At 43.2% G+C, this 24,790-nt stretch overlaps 1 protein-coding gene and 2 long non-coding RNA genes across 3 annotated transcripts in view; 2 read left to right on the forward strand and 1 right to left on the reverse strand.

Moving 5' to 3' along the window:
* The first annotated feature begins 96 nt into the window (after positions 1–96).
* Positions 97–2,891, forward strand: LOC135987910 (uncharacterized). Its single transcript, XR_010606093.1, has 4 exons — positions 97–213; positions 300–405; positions 2,573–2,657; positions 2,849–2,891. It is a non-coding gene; the product is annotated as an uncharacterized LOC135987910 (long non-coding RNA).
* The window catches only part of ELOVL6 (ELOVL fatty acid elongase 6), a 79,803-nt gene continuing 56,417 nt past the window's right edge, over positions 1,405–24,790 (reverse strand). The window contains exons 3-4 of the mRNA XM_065633239.1: positions 9,412–9,563; positions 1,405–7,453 (exon numbers count right to left, since the gene is read on the reverse strand). Of these exons, the coding sequence (XP_065489311.1) occupies positions 7,029–7,453; positions 9,412–9,563 (577 nt within the window). The 3' untranslated portion in view covers positions 1,405–7,028. The remainder of the gene's footprint in view (positions 7,454–9,411; positions 9,564–24,790) is intronic.
* LOC135987908 (uncharacterized) lies at positions 7,073–24,737 on the forward strand. Its single transcript, XR_010606091.1, has 8 exons — positions 7,073–7,184; positions 9,821–10,045; positions 10,133–10,215; positions 11,719–11,869; positions 12,274–12,398; positions 14,331–14,560; positions 17,804–17,928; positions 18,693–24,737. It is a non-coding gene; the product is annotated as an uncharacterized LOC135987908 (long non-coding RNA).

A 24,790-nucleotide genomic window follows, 5' to 3' on the forward strand; every position in this document is an offset into this window, starting at 1 on the left:
AGCTCATTTCTGATTGGGGTACAACAGGTGATGCTCCCTGCCCACAGCCTTGCCAAAGGTACTGGTATGTGTAGTATGTCCACTAAAGCTGTACTCCTTTGCTTTTCAGAGAATCTTAACAAAAGCAAGATTTATATGGTTCGTCTCCACTCCTACCTCAAACATAGCTGTAATTCAGTCTGAGTCACAGGTAGCTGTCAGAAGCACAGAGAGGTGGGTAGTGGAGCCAAGGAAACGTAGTTTCTGCCGTAAACCTGAAACAATCCTGTACTGCTCACAGCCTGTTTTTTTCTCCCCAGTTATTGCTAGAGTTCTCCCCAACAGCAGAGCTGCTCCTGCCTTAGAAACCCCACTCCGCTTTTCAACATTTGCTCTCTCGCACCCCCTGTGATAATACTGAAGACGGTAGGCAACCCTTCCCAGTCTGTAGAGCCAATTCCTTCCTTTCGCTGCACTGCTTCCAGGCTGCTCCTTGGGCTGGTCCCCAGACTAATCCTCTGGTCACCAAGGTCTCTCACAGCCTCCTGCATGTCCATCGTGGGCTTCCCGCTCTGCTTTACCCTTCTCCCTCCACCTCCAGCTCATATCATGTTTGCTCAGAAACCAGTTGTGGGGCTGGGAACCCTTCCAGGGCGAGCGGTGGGGTTTCAGCAGGGATATGCTGCAGCCCAAACATTTACACTTTGGGTCACGCCTCGGTCTTTGGTTAGTCCTGCAAGAGATGCCAGTCACCTTATTGATTTGTGTATAGGGGACAGCAAAGCTGCTCTTTTCCTTTATAGACTTCTTTGGTTTAACTACAAAATTTTAAGTGCAAAACTAGCCCTGAACGACTCTTGCAGTGCCAATGGGAGCAGCAGGACAGTGCTGGCCGGGCTCGCTGGTGAGTGCTGCTGTGCTTGCATGGTCCCCTGTTCAGAAGGTATCACGATGGACAGGGATTTTGGTTCTTACCAGAGCTGCAGAGATTAAGATTTCCGTAGTGTAAGCACGTAGAAACAGGACATTCAAGCACTGTTTATCTGTATGATATGCACTCATATCATGAAGATGCATGCGCACACATACACGCAAAGCAAAACCCATATAATGCTTCTGTGTAGTACACGAAAATATGAACTTGGTAGAGATTTGCTGGGAAGTGAAAGACAGAGTGGCCATGTTGTAGCCTCATAGCTGGAGAACTGCTTCTCTTTTGCAATAGCTGGACTTGGTGACAGTATAGAGAATGAAATGGACGTTACAGATTAACGAAACACAGACACAGATTTTATTTTGAACCAAAAGTTAAAATTTTATTTGGAATATCAATATACTCCAAAAAAATAAAAATAAAAACTTCCTTTTATGTAGTGAAATAGCCATTTGAAAATGGTAAAATAAAGATATTTCTCATACTATTCTCTCCTAGTTATTGTACACATATTTAAGGTTGTTTTTTTCTGAATATAAATCTAGCTTGAACTTTAAGGCTCCAAAAAGCCTAAAGCATGTAGTGGCTCTTTTGAGAAAGCAAATAAGTCAATCAGAGCTATGTTTTTTCAGCAGACAGGCCTGCTTGAAGCTGTGTAGGACTGGACAGAAGTGAGACTTCTCAGGAAGGTCACTGTTTCAGGGGAGTATTATTTTATACCCATTGGGAAATACATTCTAACTCCACTTCATGCAGAATTTTATTGAGCTTTATGATGTACCAGGGAGGGCCCTGGTTCTCCTTAACTGTCAAGTTCTTGTGCAGATCTGATCTTATTTGTGTTGGTGCAGTTGGTTTAATTTAAGAAATCAAATCCTACCCTGTGGTGTTTGCTCTGCTAGAAAATAAGTTTGTAGCAAGGCACTGATCCTGCCTTTACCCCTGCAAGGAAAAGGTTTCTGTGCCCATGTACAGCAGCACTGACAACAACAAGGCGTTTATGACAGCAGGATCAGGGACTTGTCCTTTAGTTTGCTTTTAATAAAACAAACGGAATGGAAAATGTACTGAAATAAAACAGTAGAAACCCACTGACAATTCTGAGTTGTAATTCTTCCCTTTCAGAGGACTCATTGACGCTAGGCTGGAAAATATGACTAAAGGTCCACGTCAGGGCCTGAGTGATGCCCCGAGTGGTTCATGTCACCACTAAGCAAACACGAGGGGATTTAGGGCTCGCATCGCCCTCTGCAACGGGGCTGCAGCGGGCTGGAGCAAAGCTCACCCAAGCCACAGGACATCTCACCAACAATCTCACTTTAGAAGACATTGGTCCAAGTCCTGAACTTACCCAGTATGGTCTGCAACTTGCTGTGATGTCTTCCTTGATCAAAGCCATTTTTATTACCTAAAGTGTGTTTGTATTTATGATTTGTATATAAACAAGTTATACATCTGTTATTGGTTCTGCAGTACAGGACAGACTACAACTACTAGAGATATTACTGCACTAACATGTTATATCTGGCACTGTCTACAAAGGCTGCTGTTTCATGGGCACAGTAATTGTTGCCTTCTGTTCTTTGTTGCCTGAAAACCATCTGAATACTCATCCCTGAGGTACCATTGCTCTCAACTAAAACAGGTTTTTCTTTTCAGGAGAAAAAAATGAAATACACCCAGGCCTTGGAGTTCACAAGTTGTTACACCATGGATGTTCCCCTGAACAAATCCCCAGACCCAGGTTTGCACTCAAAGAGCCTTGTTCCACCGGCCACCCTGTCCGGGGCGCCCAGCACTAGGCAGCCCCCGCTTCTCCCGCTTTGTCTTGCCGCACCTTGGCAAGGAGGGAGCGTTCAGCTTGGAAATACTTTCTCTTTGTCCCTCCTTGTCTCTCCTGCAACTTACGCTCACTACTTTATTCCTCCTCCCCAGCTTGGCTCTTTCGAGTGATTCCTTTGGCATGCTTTGGCCCTTATCTGGTAAGTAAAAGCTTGTATCCGTCTGCAGTGAGATTCTGGTGAGAGGTCTCTTTTGGAGCCAGCTGCTCTTAGTTGGGTGTTATCAGTGAGCCCAGACATAAACCATTTGTGACTCTGAGTTACAGAAGGCCTGTAAGCATGAGGGGTTTCCTTCTCATCACAGGCACAATTTAAAGAGGCTGCAGAATTACCCACATTTTTTTTTGTTGCACTAACTAGTTGAAAATATTTTCCTCAGAGCATTCACTACACAATAGTAGTGTTCAGGAAGAACAAATTCTGCTCACAGCTGCCTAAGCATAAATCCACACCAACCTTTCTGGTTTTATTTCACTACATTGGATTAATGTATCAAAACACAAAACGCAGACTTTGACCCTAGCAGACTGACCTTATCACCAGTGTAACTTTCCTGACTTTAATAGTGAATCCCGTAACAGCATTTCCAGCATCTGCGGTGGTTCTTACAGGTCCTATAATGCTTGGTAAATTAAGTGAAGTTTGAGTTCCCCATGGTGTGTGAGAATGCAACAAAATTACAGCTTTATTTAAAATAATTGGGGAAAAAAAGCGGGTTGATACTGGATAGAAAAATTTGAAAGTGTGACCCCAAGACTGAAACCAGGGGAAATACATAGAATCCAATCAGCTGTGTTTACATCTTGTGGCTCATAGGTTGGAACAGCTGGAATATTGTTGAGGTGTCATTATGTTAGGGTTGACTGGCTCAGTGTTTAAATATATGTGAGTGGGTTAAATGTGATGTCTAACTATCATGCATGAGTTTTTTCAGGGAAAAAAAAGAAAAACAGTGCATATGTTGGTTTTGGTCTTATCCTCTATTTCTTTAATGTCAGTTACCACCTTTGACTCCTGTGGAAAACCTCAGAGGAAAAGCCCAGTGGTACAGTAGGAGAGGGCTATAGGACCTGTGTAAACGCATGTGTGATGTGTCATCTCCTGAAGCAAATGGCAGCGTGACAGCCAATTCCCAGGGTGATGACAGATGTACCCTAATTCACCACCGGCCCTTACGTGCCTGATCTTGCTTCCCCTTCCCTACACATACGCTTGCCTGCAGCCTAGTCACCCGCCAGGACGCCCGATGCATTGGGTGCTGGTTGCCCCTGCACGCCCCGGGTACCCCCGCACTGCTCAGGCAGGCTCCTGCCCTGGAGCCACCTCCGGGCGGCCAGGACGGTGTCCCTTGCTGGTGGGGCGGTGGGCACGGTGGGGACCGGGCACTGGGAATGGGGCAGGGGCACCCGTGAGGGCTTTGGGAGGATCGGGTCAGAGTGGGTGGAATTCTTGCTCTGCTGAAGTCAGTGTCAGCATTGCCAGCGTTGCGATCCAGCATGCATGGCCGTGGGGTTTTTTTTCTCTTCTGTAACTAAGCAAAACAGTGTATGGAACACAAAAGGGTGTTTGCAACCCACCCTGATTTCTGCCTGTGTTATAACCTAGGCTGCAAGTCCTTGTCCTGCTGTATTGTCACTTCTTATCGATGAAGTTTATGGGGCTTTTAAGTTGTTAGCTATAAGACCCAAATTAGCAGGAGATGTGTGGGGTTCCTGCCCCTCTGCTCAGACAAAAGGCCGGCACACTGACGCTGTCCTACGCATAGCAAAGCCTCCACTGACTTCACAGGGTCCGAGATTTCTGCTCCAGCTTCAGCTCCAGACACCGGACCATGTCCACCCCCTCTTGCTTTATTTGAGAGACCTAAGACACACAGGACTGAGGGTCTAAATGGCACGATGGTGGCTTCTACCGAAGCTTTCATCTAATCACAGTCGACTCTAATTTTGCCTTTTCCATTCTTAAATGGTTTTCTGAACCTGCTTCTTAGCCAGGGCAAAATTATGCATGAGGAAAAAGGCTTATTCAGCATTACAATTATCTGCTCCCAAGCTGTATAAGAAAATGGTTTACACATTTAATTGGTTTTGTCTAACATTACCACGTATACAGTAGTCCTATTAATGAATATCATAGCTTCATCACTGCATATCACATTTTGCTATTTGTTGTGTACCATAAAATGTCAGTGCATCCATAACTTAAATAACACAGATGTAAACTCATTTTCTGCTTGTTATAATTATGATTTTAGCCTGCAAAGGCTTTTTGATTTGTAAGACCATTCACATAACATGGAATGTAACTTTATTTGTTTTTCTTTTGTATATAATGAGACACCAAAAGCCCTTGTCATCTCTTAACAGGATACTAAAGCAGCTCTGTTTCATGAATGACAGCACAATTAAAGCTAAAAATCATAATTAAAAAAAGAATCCTTTGTACTGTACAATCTCAAATTAAAGCAAGAAAGTTAATGACAATCTTTTGCATTAGCCAGGAAACATGATTCTCTGCCACTGGGCTTTTTTTTTTCTTGTTGACAATTCACAGAATGTGTATATGGGTGTAGTTATAGGTGTGTGTATATCCTATGCAGAACAGCAGTCCCTATTTTGTTGATCTAGTTCTTCTAATTGTTTAGTTAAACTATCTAACTGATACAATTTAGAATACTACATTAACACATTTAACATCAAGTTTACATACTTGCGTCTTTGAAATACTAGGAACTCTTACACATTTTATTTGGCTTCGTAAGGACTGGAATAGCACAGATAATGCGATCTACTTGTCTTTGAAAGAATATGGCTGTTCTCAACTAACTCTCTAAGGTTCAGAGTGAAATACATTTCTCCTTATATCTGTAGCTGACTTCAGAGAAGAAAGAGTGTCTTCCTAAGTGGTCAGTCTGATGTTACAGTACAGATTCTGCAGAGAGAGAGAGAGAGATATTTAATGAAGGATAAATCTCTCTGGACTTTAGAGTTAAGCTGTTGCAGCAAAATTACTCCTTTTAGACTACTTTTTTTTCCTACACAAATCCCAAGAAAAAACCTATTCCAAGTATGTTTTGTAGTAGTATCTCCACATGACCAGAGGAGGGCACTTTGAACATCTTTGCACTGCCCGGGGGCAGATGCAGAAGCACAGTGTTACCCAATGTGGTGCAGTCCTGCCACCTCTTCCCACCCAGGCGGGTATCCCTGGGTGCACAAAAATACAGAATCCATATTGTACCACAGGGCTCTGTTCTGAAAACAGTGGTCAGATACATCACTCTCTTCTCACTAACCAGGATTTCTTCCGATTTCCCCCATTTAATTCGGTCTCGCTGTGGGTTAAATTAACAGATAATTTCCTAAAAATCACGTGAGGGGAGTTGTCTCCCTCTCCTTCCTGAACATCTCTCTGCTATTAGCCCCTGGTAATTTAGCAAATATTGACTGATGACTTATCCTGCTGCAGAAATTCCTTGCCTTTAACTGAAAAATGCACTTGGAAAATGCACTCTCTGAGATATGTATTGCAACAGTGCATCTTTTCACATTAAGCTCTTGTAAAAGTCCTGCTCCTTCCTGCCTTCTGAGGGAGGTGACTGCGTCCCAAATCTGCTCCCCCGGCAGAGCACACAGCAGAGAAATCAGCTCTTCTCTTTTCCATTCATGACCACAGTGTGGAGTTCAGCTGCTTTCCATGCAGGAAACATCCTTTTGGGTTTCATTTTGGCTAAAGGTATGAACCTTCTATGGAAAATCATTTAATTTTGCAATCTTATGGTTATCATAGATTGTTTTTTGTCACCTCTTTGCTTTGTTTTGTTCAATTTTAACACGGAAAATTATGAGAAAGGATTTAGAAACTTTGTTGTTGTTGTTTAAATAGAAGGCTTTCCTCCACCCTGGGGAAACACACTGCTTATTTAATGTACTTTTTATCACCCTCAACATTATTCCTTTTATCTTCTCTTCTCCTTCTTCTCTTTTTCTTTCTTTTCTTTTTTCTCTTCTTTCTTTTCTCCTTTCTTTTCTAGAGCAGACAGGTACAAGAAGGAAGTTGTCTTTCATCAGCAGTCCTTTGAGATAGAGTAGAATTCAGTGAGTCCTCACCATGATAGGATCATAAACTTACTGGGTTAAACCAAGCTAACTTTCCCTAAGCTGCCAAGTTTTAGCTGCACCATACATATATGTTTTTCCTTGTGCCATTTTCTTTTCTTATAATTTTGTTTTTCTTGATGACCCTGAGCTATGGCTTCTGTCTCGTTTCTACCACTAGTCAACCTTCCTTTCTTTTCTGGTTTTGCCGATATAGGCCTCAAAGAAAAAATGGCAGAAGAGCACAAAGTAGCTGAGGTACATGAGAGAGGACCAGATGATGTTCTGCACGTGGGAATGGCACTGGCCCTGCTGCATCCAGGAGAAGACCAGGTAATTGATCACGCAACCGATCAACATCTGAGTGATCTGCGACAAGGTGATGAACATGGCAAACTTGCGTGAGACTCTGAAGCCAGCAGCCCGCAAGGCATAGTAAGAGTACATAACGGCGTGTACTCCGTAGTTCATGGTCATGAACCAGCCACCGCCAGCCACCATGTCCTTGTAGGAATACCACGAGTAAAGTAACACAGTAATGTGGTGGTACCAGTGTAAGAAGATGAGCTTCTGTTTCCTAAGAATAATGAATATTGTATCACCTGTAACAAAACAAAAAGGAAAAAATATGGGGGGGGGGGGAATGAGAAACATATTGAACAATTCCATAATTATTGCGGTGCTCTCTTCCCTTTGCTGCTGCTGCACTATACACTGTTTTGGAACATGAAAAACCACTCTACATTTGCGAGCCTGTCTGACCTGAGAGCCAGCTTGGCTCCTAATCTCTATGCAACCTTTGGAAAACCAACGTACCCACATTTTCCTGTGTGGATAACCTGAAAACTCCATGGGTTTACTCGGTAGCCCTTTGCTGTAAACATAATCCATTAAAGCCTGAGGTGAGGTAGGTGGATGTACGTGTATCATTTCTGACTGTGAGACTGCCCGTTATATTCTGGGACTAGAAGAGAAATGCAGCTCGACAGAGAGCAGAAAACCCAAAGAGGAAGCAGCACAGTGTCATCCAATTCAAACGTCTGCTGCAAACTGAACCTAGTTAAACTCAGCAGAGCCTTTTAAGCTACTATGCATAAAGCTATGGCAATACTGAAAGGTTTGTAATTGCTAGAAAAAAAGGCTTCTAGGAAGAAATTTTGTTTACGTTGAAATGCACATCCATTCCTGCAAATTCATGTTGCTATTGTAGAGAAGTAAATTTAATTCCTCTTTCTTATTTTTTCCTTCCTTCTGCTTCTTATGATTGCACTCAGCATCTAAATTAGATATATGCATATATGTATGCTACTTGTTTTCTACTGTTACAGACACAGTGTTTCTGTTTCCAAAAAGAACCTCGATATTTGAATCTGGGGACTTATTTCCATGTATATGTACCCCAGGAAATCCAAATCATGAATATTAGTGATGAGCAGAACTAAAACTGCACTGTCTGCCCAAGGTCTGTAGTAAGCCATAACACTAATGTTTACTTCATTAGCTGCGAGATGTTGACTCACATTTTCATAAGTAATCATATGTTGAATTTATGGTTGCTGCGCAGTTCTAGTTGATGTTTTCCAGATTTAACAACTGAATTTCTGTGGGTTTGCAGTAATTTAAGCAGCAGGAAACCAAGGGATCCTGACAAAGCAAGGCAACTGATGTCTGTCTCTTTCTGGTTTTTATGGTGATGAATTGCTGTCCTGTAATTTGCTGAATCAAATTCTCCACTGAAAGGTAAAGACTTATTTTTGCTGTACACCCAAACACAGTGAGTGCTGCAGCCCTTTGAGGTTTAGTAAGGACATTCTCCAAAATGAAAGCTGGAGGGCTGTTAAATCACTGCTTCCTCCTTCCCATTAAAACAACCCTTTCTTACACTAATAAACCATGGGATGAGAACGCATGCAGACTGGCTATTAAGTTGGCTTTGGAATGTATATCCTAAGTATACTTACCAAAAAAATTGCTGGAGAGACAGGCATTTATAAGAATCAGGACTGGAAAAGCTAGGGATATTATGGGAAATTGGTTTCTATTTAGAGGAAGCAGACAGCCACAGCTTTCAATGTTTAGGGAGGAAGCACGTTACTGTTCATAATTGTACGCCTACACGTGTATTTAAGGAGGAATGCTGCAGAATGCAGGCAGAACCTGACTCAAAGCTTCTTGCTGGCCCAGCTGCTGTAGCCCACCCTTCACTTCTGTACCCGTGGGGTGAGCGACTGTCAATTACACTACTCGTATTTGCCTATGAGTAGCTAAGAGGTGTGGACCAGATTGCTCTTTCCTCTTGACTGCCCTGCTATGTATAATCACTAGAGTGTATTCTTGGGCTGGGAATGGTCTTATTCAACTGCACACGGCTCTAACTTCAGCCAAGCTGGACTTAATCTCTAGAGACTAAAACATGGAGAGTTTGCGGCTGGTTTTGTTTTCTCAGTTTTTCTAAGGTTAAAATGAGGTTTCAACTGCACTGAGACCCTTCTCGTGCTTCCTGCACAGACATTTTTGCTCTAAATATGCATAGGGAGAGAAAGGGAGAGAGGGTACTCACCTAGTTCAGGTGCTTTGCTTAGCACAAATGCATATGCCCAGAATTTGCTGACAGGTCCAATGTAAAAACTCTGGTCACACACTGACTGCTTCAGGCCTTTGGTCATCAAAATGTACAGCATATAAGCACCAGTTCGAACAGCACCGAATATACTTTAAAACAAAAAGAGAAAATGAAGAAAGTTGAGTGGACACTTTAAATCTACAAGCCATCACTTCAAATCATTGTGAGAAAAAAAGCCATAAATGTGCCAAAATAATAACAACTTCGAGACAGCCTTAAAGTTGGAACAACTCTGCTGGCTTCTAGGAGGTTATTCTGAACTCAGATTCGTAATCTGGACTGGAGCCATATCCCCTGGTAAAAGCCTGGAATGGTAACGTCAATGTTTTTTATTTCATTACTACAGGAATGATCCTTCAGTTTTCAGGAGCAGTGGGAGACATCTACTTCAGCTGTAAACAACATGTAGACTTCCGATACTGATGGCTAGAAGACTACAAGAAATTCGTTGATAAAGAGCTGTCATCAACATAATCAGGATCAATTCCCTCTTCTGATTTCCTCAGAGTTTTCTCTTGTCTCTCCCTGTGCTTGTTACACCCACAGGAGCTCTGAGCAGAGAGAAACCCAGGTAGGGCACACAGATTTTGGTGGGGTGGTCTCAGTCAGGGCTGGTGTTTTGGTGCTCATGCTGACTTCATACTTCATCTCTTAACAGGTCATTGCTAACAGAGGAATGAACTAGTTGAATTGAGTCGTAAACAGCAAATTCACCCTCACCTCATCAAAATCAGATGCAAGGTAACAGTGTTCTGTAAATGAGAAACATCGAGAGAGAGAGATTTGCAATGGTATTACGTAGTGTAGTTACAGAGGAGATAGGTTCAGATAACAAAAGACAACCAGCTGATGTAAGGAGCAAAGGCTTCTCTCTCAGCAGCGAGGCGCTCTGCAGAAGGAATTGCCTCACTGTTTTACCCCAAGAAAACGCTTGCCCATTTTCTACTGTTTGCAGCTTGTTGGCCCTTCAAAAGCTTTGATAAATACTGGGTGAAACAAGCAGCTTTCAGGAAAATGGACCAAAGAAAAACCCAGTCTCCTCTGGAGCTGAGTGTATCTTACTTTATGACTAAATCTTATGTCCCTGTGCCTCTACCCAGCTCCACCTTATCCCTCCCCAGCTCCACCTTATCCCTCCCCAGCTCCTCTGTGCTTGTCTTACTCATGAATCAATCATCTGGTTCCTGCTCTGCCTTGGCGTCTTTCGTGACTATTGCATGGCAGCAAGCAAACCAAGCCACCTAAAACTGATATGTAGACACGTGGGCAATACAAGCACCTTTTACGTAAAGTATGTGGAAGAAGGAACAGTTAACCTGAAGCTGTAGATTCTCAGTTACTTGTGCTCGTCTTGTGAAGCCAGTATTCTTTAGATAAAGTGTTTTAAAATTATCAAGGCAGACTGAAAAGTTGAGGTCTATGGTAGTTCTTACTTCACTTGGTCAGACTACATGTTTCAAGTAAGCCTGTCAAGCATAAAAACGGTTGATCAAAGCTTTTCTTTTTTTGCACACAGTACTTAGATTGCCAGATTACCCAGTCAAACCTGGCTGCTGCTAAGGAGCAATGCACTTGCTCCCCGCTGTCCACTGGGTGCACCCTGCAGCTGAGGGGAGCAGCACACTGCCCGGTGCTCTCAGGGCTCTGTCAGTGGCATCACAGATGGGGCTCTACAGCCAGCTCATGGCGGGGAAAAGTGTTACATCCTGGCTCCTGTGCCCTTAGGTTTGACTCTTCCATCAGGAAATTCAGACGACAGTGAGCACGTAAGAAGCTACTGTTATAATCTGCTATTTGTGGTATTTGCTCATGGGCTCTACTGCCAGATGAGTCCTGTTGTGCTATGCGCAAATAGAAAGCCATCCTGCTGTGGTACAGGTTTGCTGAAGGAGTTTAGCTGAGCCTGGGTTTCCCATTAGCACTGCCCAAAGCAATGCACATATTCCCAGGCTCAAGGCAGAGCTGCTGCAGTCTCCTACATTCATCCACCCCTGCCTGCAAAGAGACAGTGCAGTATTCTTAGCATCTACACAACCCCTAGTGCATCCTCTCTGTGGAGGCTTGTTCCCTCCCAGACACGTTCTCCCAGTGTTCTTGTCTCACGGCTTTTGGGGATTGGTCTTTTTAACTCAGCAGAGAGTGCCGAAACCTGCAGGAGGAGTTTTGAAACGAGGTACAACTCGTTCTGTGTCTTCTCTTTGGCATTTATCACATGCCCTTTTTTTTTTTTTTTTTTTTTCTCAGGAGTTGCATTTCTCATTCCCAAGAAGACAGAGATCCTTACAGAGATGCCATCTGATCACTTCCCAAGGCACTGAACTCCACAAGCCATCCAGGGCAGGCTGCTGCTTGCCCCTATTTTGAGTGGTGGCAAAACTGGGTGGAGGAAGATCAGGTAGAATATCTAATGACACACTGGTTCTCCCATTAGCAAATACCTCAATGCTGACATTAAAATGGGGAAAAAAGAGGAAATTTTAAATCAAGACATCAAATAGCTGCAAGCAATATGCCTTTCCTTGTACGGAAGCTGTATTGCTTTTCTAAAATATCATTTATGATTAAAGTTTTAAAACCAAAGAGAATTCTGTGTCATGAAAACAAGCTCAGATGAGAAGAGCACTTGTTCAAGCAACAGGCAAATGCTGACTTAACCGTAAGTGATGAGCACGGACACCTAGGGGTTTAATCTGGACTAGTAACAGCCAAAGAGTAGTTGCCCTGTGGGGATTACACAGTTTCATTTTGCTGTCTTTGAGATTACAACAATGTAATTCTTCCTCTCTTCCTGTTTTCCAGCTGCTCCAGAGCTCTCCTTGGAGTGCAGCGTGTGCACATGCACACACACAGGCTCACACACTTTTCTATAATTTCACAGCACGGTGGCTTCCTCTAGTTCTGTTACTCCAGCTACTGCTCATGGTGTGAGTCAGACTAACCTGATTTTTTTTTTTTTTCAGTAAAAACCGTTACATTTTTCATATAATTCACAAGGGAAGGCTTTATAAATAAGGCGGACAGTAAACTGGAAGTAACTGATTCAATTACCTAAACACATGCCACGAGCAGGTAGCTGTTTACAAGATGTGCCGCATGCCAAAACACTCTCTTGCCGACAAGCACACGCCACCGGAGCCAGGAAAAGATCTAATGCACATCTGCAAATGTGCCTTGGACCCAGAAAGCTGGGACTGCTTTTTGTGCCTCTGCCACTTAACCTTGTTTGTTCTGCAAGATAAGACCAACCAACAAATTTCTATCTATCCTGCAAAGACATGATGTGCAGCAGAGTGATGACATTGCTTGCTCAGTAAATCACTTCTGCTTCATTTTGTCCTCGCCCTGCTCTCTGCTGTAGCTTTTGTGAGATAGTGAAATGAACTGCTTACCAAAGCAGTCTGTCTGGTGGGAATCATCAGCAGGGATTTTAGAAATAAGGTACCAGTGAATTACTGTACGATTACAGCCTTTTGCAACTAGAGAGCCTGATCAGAAACAAACTGCACCACCTAATGCAGCCTTCTCATCTATTCAGACTCAAAACATCCTACACTCTCCTCCCTTCAGGCAGTGACTTCTCTGGTAGATTAACAAATGCCCAATTGATATTTTCCTGTTCATAGTATGATCGAAACATATCCATGAGTAAAATAAAAAAAACTAATACTTTCCCTTCACAAATTTGTTTTCAAACAAGGGCCCCAAAACACATCCCGTGCATGGGTTAGGCACAGCATTGAGAAGGAGGGAAACCGAGGGCTGGGGAGGTAGACGATGGGAAGGCAAAGCAGGTGTTAGTGGCCAAAGTCTACAACTGCTTTCTGTTCCCTCCACCCTGCTTACCAGGAGGGAGTGAAGTAATTGTTTCTCAAAAGCCTGAGAGGGCTTACACATAAAAAAAAAAAGTTATAAGTTACAGATGTTATAAGTTCAGCACAGAATATAGCAACATTTCCTAAAGGATTTTAGTGCTGCGATATTCACAGAGCAGAAATTCTCTGCTCTGGTTTGCGTCTTAAAAAAACCCGTAAACTAACCAAACATACCATGCAAACTGTATCTGCAGAACGAGGTAAAGATAGCATTGAGGGGGACAGCAGTCTTGACTATGGCTAAGGTGAATGTAAAATACATTAGCTAAGCTATATGTCAAAAGCGGAGTATCTTTATTTTTAAAAGCGTGCCATCCTGCGTTCACAGCACCAGCAGAGAGCAGCAGGGAGCCTGCAGACAGCAAGATCCAGCGGTGCGGCACAAAATTAAGGTCTGGTAGAGCCCTCCTTACCCAGGCGCACAGGCGGTTCAACACAGCCCGAAACCACGGGCGCCCAGCTGGTTTAACCAGCCTCCGAGGTGCGGGACTGCCCCTTGCTGCGGGTGCGCTGGGCAGGTCCAGCAGCGAGCCGGCTGGCTTCCCACCGCTCGCGCTCCAGTCTCTAGCCTGGGGCCCGGCTAGAGGAGAGAAGAAATCTTAAATTCTGCCCTGACCTGTTTACATGGAGACTCATAGACTCCCAGCAAGTGTCTGTGCGCCGGGAGCACAGGGAGGTGCGGAGCGTGTGGTTGTCCTCAGGGAAAGCCACATGCTCTCTGGGAGAACAGCCGAGATCACCTTATGTGCGGAGTCACAGCCCTCAGACTGCAGCCTGCTTGTACCGTAGCGGTGGGAAAACAGGGAAGCAGGTTGGTTTATTTCTTTTCTTTTTTTTTTTTTCATTTTAGCATGCAAAATATTTGCAGAAGCACTCTGAGTTCAAAATAAACGTTTAAAGGTCAGCAGGTGAAGAATGCAGAGCTTCCTACACCTTCCTTCATGACAAATCAAACCGTGTTCACCTTTCCATTCTCTTTGGCAGGAGTATTTCAGTGGTCATATCAAATTTCCCTTCTGCTGCTGAAGACCTGGTCTCTTAACACAGTGAAATGGCCTTTCTGTGCCCTTCTGATTTAAAACCTGAGGTCCTCAGAGAAGAGGGACGAGTTGTGGTGCTAATGATGGGGCACAGCAGCGCAGGATGCACAGCGAGCCCTCGGTCTGGCAGGGCAGAGCAGCAGGGCAGTCCCAGAGCACACCCGGAGAAAGCAGGTACTGTAAAAGAGCAACCCAATATTTCTGTGCTTAGCCAAGCAATAGAAAATGTAAAATATGAACTGACACTGGGAAAATGCATGGGGAAGGATCTGTAAGAGAAACAGCTCCCTGAACCAAGTTTCTTGAAAAGAAACGCAGCTGAAACCACCTTCATCAGATAGCTCTGAGGTCCCCAACAGGGCAGTTACCCCCAAATCAGTAAAGAAACTCTGAAACTCCTGATTATCAAGCAGGTGGTGCATCTCGATGTGAAAGAACACCTCACATCTTTCAGCCATTTGCTTGCTGTGCCCTTTGATTAATTCCTAAAGTAAGCTTGCAACAAAGCAATGTTGCAACATGACTGGCAGGTTTGTTTTGTAGTTCTTTGAAAGTAGTTACGGAGCTTTTCTTCTCCACCCGGTAAGGGCGAACTTCTTTCCAACCACGCTTACCTTCTGCAGTCTCATGAAACGTGGTCCCAGAGTAGCAGCCCATCGCTGACGTGCACCAAGCAGCTGGGGCAGCAGGGACAGGGCTGGGTGACAGCTTTCTTACAAAACTGATGGATTTTGGAGCCAGAAATGAAACTGTTTGCAGGAGATTTCTATCTGTCTCCCTCAAAACCCTGCCTCGGCCATGTGAGAAGGAACAGTAGTTTTTGCTGACTAAAAAGACAGCGAGACATCTCTGGAGGATGCAAGCATTGAAGGGGCTGCTCGCCTTGCAAACCAGCCGAGGGAAGGGTTTTTCTAAGCTGGCTACAGAATTTTTACTAGGTGGCTTCAGATAAAGTTGGCAGATCAGCGCTGGGAAATGGCCCTTTCCAGGGAGGAAGCACATGAGGATAACTCCTACCTAGCAAACAGGGCAGGAGTTCTGGGAACATGCATTTGTAGAGTGACCACACACTATATATACAGCTGTATTGTAAGAAGATACACCTAAACTATTATCTGTGCAGACAGGTGAGGTAGTCAGATCACAGTGTGCTTGCTGCTTTGCTGTTGCTGTGGTGATTATACTGCCAAACCAGAGCGAAAGATGGAAGATTTAATGAACCGTCGGACTGCTCCCAACCTAAAATCTGTGCTTAGGTTTTGTGGTGGCTTCAGGTCCTGCAGGATCAGAGTGCTCTGGGAAATTGCTAACCTTTGTGTCAAAAAGAAAAGACCGTCAAACAAAATTTTAGTAGTTAAATCAGGAGGTTTATGGGAGTCTGCCCTCACAATCTGAAAAAAAACAAAGAAAGTGCATTTTTTCCGGTTCTCCCAGGATATTGCTGTAGTGAGGGTAGTTTCTTTTTAAAGTTGAGCCAAAAAGAAAGGGAATGTCCAGGTTAAAGTGGTTATCCAGGTGGTGTCAAATGAGGAAAGGATATTAGGGTTTGGCTTGTGCTGACCAGAACTAGAGACCAACAGCCTACTGACTTTTACTGGTGCCTGGGTGCTTATTTAAAGCCTATTGTTCCAAAATTGTTTTGTGGGTAGACATGCCAGACAGTTTCGAGGCTTGGAGAGGAATTAAAACCATGAGAGTGGCCTCCCCAAGAGCCTGCACCACAGAGACGGCAATCACCCCACTGTGGGGAGGGGACCAGTGAGACCGGCCACCACACACTGACCTCCCAGCATACGGACGCAAAGGATGAGTGGAAAATATGCTTCCTGGCTAATTAAGTTTCCTCAAACTCAATTATGTGTCCACAGGCACATGTTCACAGGGTATCACAGAGAGTGAGTGTGGGTCCTGCAGGCCCCCCTTTCTAGGGGGTGGATGTGTGCAGGAACGGAGCAAAGGAGCAGCACAACCCACCAGAATTCGCAATTGCTTTGCTCTGCTTTCTGACACCCAAGCTGCTCTTGGGTGTTTGCGGACTGGCTAGATTTCACTGCAGCTGTTCCTCCCTTTCTTCTATTTTAAATTAAACACCTCTTCGCTTTTTTTCTTTTTTTTTTTTGTCCAAATGATGTGCACGTTCATCCACATCTGACCAGCTTTGCAGAGTAAAGGGAGGAGCAGTACTGCCTTCCCTGGGCAATGTGCAACATGGGATGGTGCAATATTAAAAAAAAAAAGTTGGATTTTACAGATGGGATAAAAAAAGAGAGGAGGAATAATTAACCCTCTGACAATTTTAATATATAGTTTCACTAAAAGGTTGTCAGACTACCTAAATGTTATCTCAGATGCGACTCCTGTCTTAGTTTGCCTTGATTGTATTCAAAAGCAGTTCCATAAAATCCTGGATCTTCTTGTATTTAAACACATGTAGAAACTATAAGGTTGCTTAAGGCTTATCTTTGATTGGAAAATCATTGTATTTTTACTGTATGTTGAGAAACCATACACCTAGAAACTGGCCATTAAGTATAAATGAAATGTGGGCAGAGACTAAAAGATACCATTTGGCTGTTGTTCAGTGACCTACATGGAATTAATGGCTCTTATTTTGATCTCAAGGAGTTAATGAGAGCTGTGGCTAAGTCAGTGCAATATGACATGTCCTCTAATCCCACAGAAAAGCAGCCTAGAAAAGGATCTGGTACCCAACGTCCTAAAAGGTCAATGTGACACAAGGACAGTCTGTATGAAATATCCATACATATAACTGACTAGAAGAACCAGCTTTGTAAGTCTGTACCTGGTTATTAAAAATATTTTGCTAGGTTTGTAGAACTGAGAGCTACGTTTTCCAAATTAAATAAATGAGTCTCTTGGTCAGTGAGGGATACACAGCAATATGGGATTCATCTAAGCGATAAAGTTTGAAAAAGAGCAGTACTGACTATGGATTTGGTCTCTCTTAACTCTAAACATAACATTTATGAGGCATTTTGCAAGCATTTAAAAGAGAAGACTTCTTAATAGTGAATTACCTTCAAATCCTAGAGAGACACTTGTTCAAATTACAGCTGATGAATTTAGCACAACTGTTATTTTTAAAAGAAATGGCAAAGTAAATCAATGTAATTAGGCTGTTATTTCCTCACCCTTAAACATTTCTGAAGTGCTTTCAAGCAATGCCAAGGTTAGTGATGGAGAAAGGGAGACCCAATCCTGCAGAAAGACTGTTTTTATAAAACACTCGTAAAGCATTTCCCTGTTTTACCTCCTGGAACTGATCCAGGTACCTCCCCGGAAGACTCTGTCTTCTCATCGAATCCACGCATGGTGGAAAGGATATCTCCATTCTCTGCACAGAGGAGACCTTCCTATTGCCATATCGAAATTTTGGTCTTGTCTGCTTTCCAACAGCCGAGTGACCTGCCACCTCCAGCCTGGGCTGATTCAGAATTACCAATGGCTCAACAATCTTCAGGCCAGCAAATGCTTTAGCTCAGGCGTCCCTGTGTGAAGAACTGCCAAGTACAAAGCTGCTTGTAAGTTGGGTTCTCTTCACATTCAGACCTCACTTCCTTCAGACTTCTGTCCATGTTGGCATCTCTAAGGCCCTTAGCATTGTATTTGTGAGTATTTCACAGCTCTTAATGGCCTTCACTCTTGTGACAGCCTTGTAAGGTGTCTAAGCGTAAGACCCATTTCAAAGACAGAGAGATGAGGCAAACTGAAATTTAAGTGTCCTGTCAAAAATCTGTGTCTGAGTCAGGATAAGAAATGATGTGCAAAATCACGAGTTGTGGTTCAGTGCCCTGGCCAAGAGGCCTGTTTGATGTAAGCAGGAAGAGGTCTGACCTCACTCTGCATCAGCGAAAACACTATTATTGAATTAAGAGTAAACACGCTCCAGCAGGAGGAATTTTCTTCATAGAGTCCTTTGACCTACTATAGATTTTCTTTTCACTTTTTAAAGTTACTCTCTAAACCTTCAAGTCCCAAACCCTCAATCTTAATTACCCAAGGCACACCCATATCTTTAAAGATAAATAGTTTAAAGACATAAAAGTTGCTGTTACACCTCTTAATATCACATTTTCATTGTCTGCACGTCTGATATTTTGGCAGCATGCTTTCAAGACCTAAAAATACAGAGTCATGTGCAGAGAGATACAAAGCTGTGCTGTTCTAGAAGCACGAACAGCTGAAAACTTCCTGAATTAGCTGGAAGACCAGATAAGAGCAACACATGCCTTCTACAGACTCGGTCAGACTCTTGCTTCCCCTCTGTTTTCTCTTGATTTATTAGGCAAATACCAGCGTGGATTTGGCCTGACAGAGATGGACACAAGCCACAGAGAACGTGAACCTACGGACTGACTTTTAAGAGCATCCCTGCCTCTACCTCCCCATCACTGTCCCACCCCTGAATTTGCGTAGGACCAGACCCCAGCAGCTGACCCTGCCATTAGAGAAAATATGTGGATTCTTCTCCCTCATGGAATTTTTGCAGTTGTTCTAACAATTGTGGCTGGTTTGTATTAATGCTCCCTGCTGATCCCCTTATTTGCACCAGTGAACTCCAGATGAAAATCAGGTATGGATCAGAATCCACGGTGGGGGGCGGCTTTAAAGGCCTAACTCCTCGCGACATGGGCAAGTACAAAAAAACCACACTAGTGAGGTGGAAAATTCAGTGGCAATATTCTTTAAAAAACCTCCTGTTTTCCTTTGCTAATGTCCTTGGTTGATAAAACTATAAAAATGCAGGTATTTAATCCCATTCAACGGCAACTGATTCTGTGGGAAGTTAATTTTACGAGGTTGCTTCTATCTACCCAACTCTATGAAGAAAAAGCCTGAAGATACAACCAGTGAGTCAGCCATAGACAAAGCCAGAAACCTAAACTCTCACTGTAAAAAGGAAAAAATCTCATTATTTCAAAATCAGCCTTGCAGAGGACTGCAATGCTTAGTTTTTGTATGTTTGGGATTTAGGACTATCATGATGTTACCGTGCATCTAAGTTGAACTCCTTTCTGCTCTATACGGGTTGCATTTCACTGGGGGGAAAAAAAAAATCAGTCACACACTGGCTATAATTTTCACGTATTTTCCTTTAACGAAACTAACTTTGGGCACAGATATAAAAATGTTACCGAGTCTTCCCCGGTGCTGATGAACTATGGCAACTATTTAAATGCTTATTCTGTCTATGGCAATTTTAGCATAAAACTATATTTTAGTGTAAAATTGTAATATTAGAGAAGGAGGTTAGCGCTACCATATTTTATCCATTTGTAACTGCGTTTAGATAACCACGTGCTCAGTTACCACAATTCAGTTGCTAGCAGATAACTGAAAGCACAGTAACTCCCTTGTGCACCTGTGTCCTCTAAGGCCTAGGCTATTGATAAAACTATTTGGGACCATTATTTATTCTCTTAAAATGGGTAGGAGCAAAAAAAAACCTATGGAAAAAGCACCTTGGTCCCATGAAGTACCTTTTCCCTATGGTAACTGAACACATTTAAAAGCACGTTTTCAAAAATTAACAGAACAGTCTTTTAAGAGCACTTATGTTAATCTCATTCTTTAAAAAGAACACACAACTCATTCTTTTCAGCCCAATCATCTGAAAGGCCATAAGGTAACTATATACTTCACAATGACTAAACTACTGCAATTAAGAGCACAGTTTTCAAAAATGTTTTAGACTAAGCAATGTTTTTAGCTTCCCAGACTCCCTGAAAGCTTGAAATGACTAACGTTTTTGTTCCCACTTGCAATTGTACCTCTCCAGCTGAGGGAACGTGTTACTTGAAAAAATGCTCATTTTCTTTGAAGAGGCACATGTGACAACCAGCGATGGGCATCCCCTGTGGCTCCTCTGCTTTGAGCTCTGGTACCCGTGTATCCCCAAGAAGCTCCGCAGCTCCTCTGGCTGCCCCAGCCCCGGCTCCACGGTCACGCTGTGCTGTTTAACCACACTGGTGAATGCAGCTAAAATAGCCGCCCGACCAGAAAAGAAAAGACAAGTTAATTGCTCTCAGTCCCAGTGGGGAAAACAAAGACCAGGGAATGCAGGAGTCTTTCCAGCCAGGCTTGGCACTACACAGTTCAGAATGTGGCACCGTGCTCTGAGCAGCTACTCACTCTGCTCTGCAAAACCATTGAAAAGGCATTAAAGACGCTGGTTTGCATCACTCTGCTGGATTTTGTTTCAAATATGGTTCCTTTAGAGGGTGACAGAAAATCCCAGGACTGACTCAAAGCTTGGAAATACACTTAGGATAAGGTTGAGAATGGAGCAGGAACGGTACCAATGCTGCATTAAGTACCATTCCCATTGTATATGCTTGTTACATATTCTCTCTATATAATCCACTGCCCTGAATAACAGAATTGGAGGCCTCCAAAACATACTTACTCTAATAGTTACCATCTCTGCAAGAGCACAAGAACACCAAGAATTTAACAAGCCCCAACAGCAAAACCTTCCTTCTACCGTCTTGCTGCCCAGCTGCTCCTCAGCTTCTCCTCCTGCCCATCTCCTGACCAAGAAGCAGAACAGCTGGGTCGGGCAGCTCAGTCCTCCTTTGCCCTCCTTGAAGGTGATGGAGTCCCATTCAGGGTGGAGTCCAAGCCACAGTATTGTTAAGAGAAAGGAAAGAAAAGGGGGAGATGAGGAATAACATGCTTTTCTCAGTGTAGTGCTCACCTAAAACCTGGTGGTCAGCAGCAGTGAAGTGTTTTATAATGGGGTGCTCTATGTCTCAGTACCATGTGTGTGAGCAAAACTTGTGCTGATCTCTGCAGTTTTCACCATTCTTTTTGGCAAAAGACTTTTCTTTGCATAGGTTTATGCATACTTTGAGGTTTGGGTTCAGTCCTATCAAAATCCCAAAGCAAAATTTGAGATAATTCCCCTTCCATCTCTAAAAGAACCCTCCCATCACTGAACCAAGCACACAAGACCTGCTTTTCAGACCTTTCTACAGTATCTGATCCAGATGTCTCTTTAGCAAGCTTTTCAATGCAAATCATTTGAGTTTTCAGCTGGGACCAGAACCTGAAGCCAGGCCAGCTCAGAGTGATTTAAAAATTGTGCAAATATTTTACATGGCCCTAAGAAATAATATATCATTTGTGCAGGTTTATATACCCATAAGCATATGAATACATGTCTGGGTGGTTATTACTTTCCCATGTGATAAATTTTGGGGAGGGAAATGAGGTATATTAAAGTGACAGCTCACTCTGTGGTTTTCAAGTGAGGGCAGATCCTGTGCTGCTTGCATCAGTCTTTTTTTTTCTCCTTGGCAATAAATCCCTCGATGTGGGGCCACTCTCTTCAGTCCTTCCCTCTCGTCAGCAGATTTCATGGTCACAACTCACCTGGCTCCCGAAACTATTTCTTTGTCCTTTTTATTGACAAAACTGAGAAGAAAACCAGGCTTAACTATTTCCTTCCTTCTCCAGGGACCTCATTAAGCATACCCAAACAGCGACATCTCTGCAGGGCTCCGGATCAATGGACACTGTCATCTGGAGATTTTAACCACATTAACACCACAGCAGAGCAAAGTCCATCTGATTCTCCCATGCTAAAGTGGCAGGCTCAACACTTCTGCCAATTGCCGCATCAACTACTTGGAAGGCTTATTTATACGTGTGGACAAAAATCAATCTGTCACAGCTACCACTTTCCAGTCTCTCCTCACAGAGCTGAATTCCCTCTCCAGGAAATGCAATTTGATTCCCCAGACCTGCCTTCTTTATGATGGGAATTATCTATATTCAGACAATCCTGAGGAGCAGAGTACAAAAATAATCAATAAAACAATGCTTTGCGAGCCGGTGGAAGAACCTGCACCACTTACAAAGCATAGCAGAAAAACAAATGCCAGGGCTAGATTGCTGCTAGTAGTCTTTGCGGCAGAGGAGATGGTAATTGGTGGTGGTAGAAAGGATTACACTTGCATGGAGAGTCGTACACAGTGGCTATAGAAGGCCCACTGGGTTTTGGTGGAGATAAACAAGGAGCAATGGTCAGGCTGAAGGGCAGTTGCACTCAATCATTACCCCAGGTACATGAGAGAATAGCAGAGGTTGCTTACAGGGACGCCCGTGTAACCACACACTGCTGAAAAACAGAACTGTTTTCTTTCGACGAATGAAAAATAATTTTTCAGCTGTATCCACACATCCCTGCGTCTCATCCGACTTCCCAAGAGTCAGTTACAAGCTAATCAACAATAATTACCTATCATCCAGTCTTGCTGCTGTCCTCAATGTGCTGTTACCTGATGCTGCTCCCTGATTATCCAGCACATGGAGGGCAGGAACTTGCAGGAACAATATTTCTTGATGAAAGCTATTATTTCTTGAGCAGTAACTCACTCTTCCATCACTAAATAATAATTGGACTTTTGTTGCAGCTGAAGATCCCTGGCTGTATGCTTGAGATATTTTTCTGTCAGGAAACAATTCTTAGATACTTATTTCAGCAAGTTTGGACTGTGGCTAAATTACTAAAAAGAGAAAAAAAACCCCAACAACCAAACACAATTTTCAATTTAAGCCTTGTGTTTGGTGCAAAATCTCTTAAGAATTAAATAATCCATCTAAGGATTTCTAAAGTAGCCCATAAGGATTCATAAGCACAGTGTAGCTCTTAAGCAATCCTCAATGGACGCTTCAGGGGCATTTGCACTTATTCCTGTGTCGTTACTGAAATTATTCTCAGCATCCAACATTATCTCAAGAAAATTTTAGAATAACTGTAATATTGCAGTGATTTAAAAGATAATCCAAAAAAGTGGCTTATCTATTGCTGCAGGATAAGTTAAAGATACTTAAAGGATCAAATGTATCACGTTCATGGAGTAACTGTCATGTATAGCATTGAAATGTATGTTTCAGGAATTTGAAATTATCCTCAGCAAATAAAGCTAAAAAGTAATAAAGTAAAAGATTTAGCAGAGAATCCAGCTAGCCAATGGAGCCAGCCACCACTGAAGCTGTAAAATAGGCAGATAACAAAGTAGGCAAAATCTAAGTTACAGGGAAAGGCTAGCATTTGACAGAATAAAGAAGGCTTAAAGAAGCTAAAAGCTATAATATAGCTGTAATGAGCTGCTCAGATCCATAAATTTAATGGCAATTACAGGCCCAGAACCACCAACCTTCCTTTTTCATTCTGTCCTCCCGGGGCAGCACTCCTGCAGGTGTCTAGAGAAGTTCGGATCTCAGGGATTCGCCGACAGTTGGTAAATAATAAGTGTATTTTATTTATTCGGCAACCTAGGTAAGATGCTGAATGGTACAGGCACGAGGACGCTCATTCGTTTAGAAGTTGTTAAACTCCTCGTGTACTTTGCTAAACCCCGGCTCGACACTCGTGCGCGACCCCGCGTGCGCGCACCGCTCGGCTCCACAGCGTTTATTAACACCCTCGTCCGCAGATGCGATGTCGGATTTGACAGGTCCCGCAAGTTAACACCTCTCAGTGTTTTATTTCCCGCTGTCTCCAACAAGCACAAGCTGTTGGGGACTTACTCAGAAGAAAATACACAGAGATCCCTGTGCCCCAGGGATTTCTGCACGGGGAAGGACCTCTTACCAGGCACAAAAATGAAGCACTGAGGATGAGTAAAATGCAGGAGTGCCACCACAGGGGGACAGATGGGAGGTTTGATTTCTTTTGAATGCATTATCTACTTTCTCTCTAGTACGGTTCCCTTCTTAAGCCAGCAGACAGATGTTGTTTATTCCTCAAATACGCTTTTCAGTCTGTTCCCCATTTAAACTGGAGAGGAACAGTCTCACTCCTGGGGGGCTCTGCTTTGAGCCTGCGAGGGCTCCCGTGGGCTGGGGCAGGGTGATCTCAGGAGAAAGATGTAATTCCAGGTGACAAACTGACTGTCGACACTCAATGATTGCCAGAGTGGGGAGGGAATAGGGGCAAAATGAGCACAACAGCTGCTTCCTAAAAAATTTACTGAATTCACTTTGCTATGATGTTCAGTTCTAAAGAATGCAGGCCCAGTTTAGCACTGAAACGAGATTTTCACAGGAATTTTTAGCCAGTTCTATCCATTTCTTCTGCAAAGTAGCATCAGCCAGGTCACACAGTGAATCCTTGGTTTACTTTTAATTAGGCCTTATTAGGTAAAAACAGTAAAACCAGTTTACATTCAAAATGATGTTGATGGACACAACAGAATCCACAGCAGTAACAGCAAAGTGAAAGAAGAGATGAGATTTCAGAAGAGGTTGGGCACAGCATTTTGTCACATGGCATTAATTACAATTCTTGGAATAAAGATATTTTTCATGGGATGCTCTTCTTACTTGGAATAAATAAGGTATATATTTGAGATACCTCTTCTTGATGGTATTTTA

The sequence above is a fragment of the Caloenas nicobarica genome, chromosome 4 (assembly GCF_036013445.1).
Source record: "Caloenas nicobarica isolate bCalNic1 chromosome 4, bCalNic1.hap1, whole genome shotgun sequence".
Lineage (NCBI taxonomy): Eukaryota > Metazoa > Chordata > Aves > Columbiformes > Columbidae > Caloenas > Caloenas nicobarica.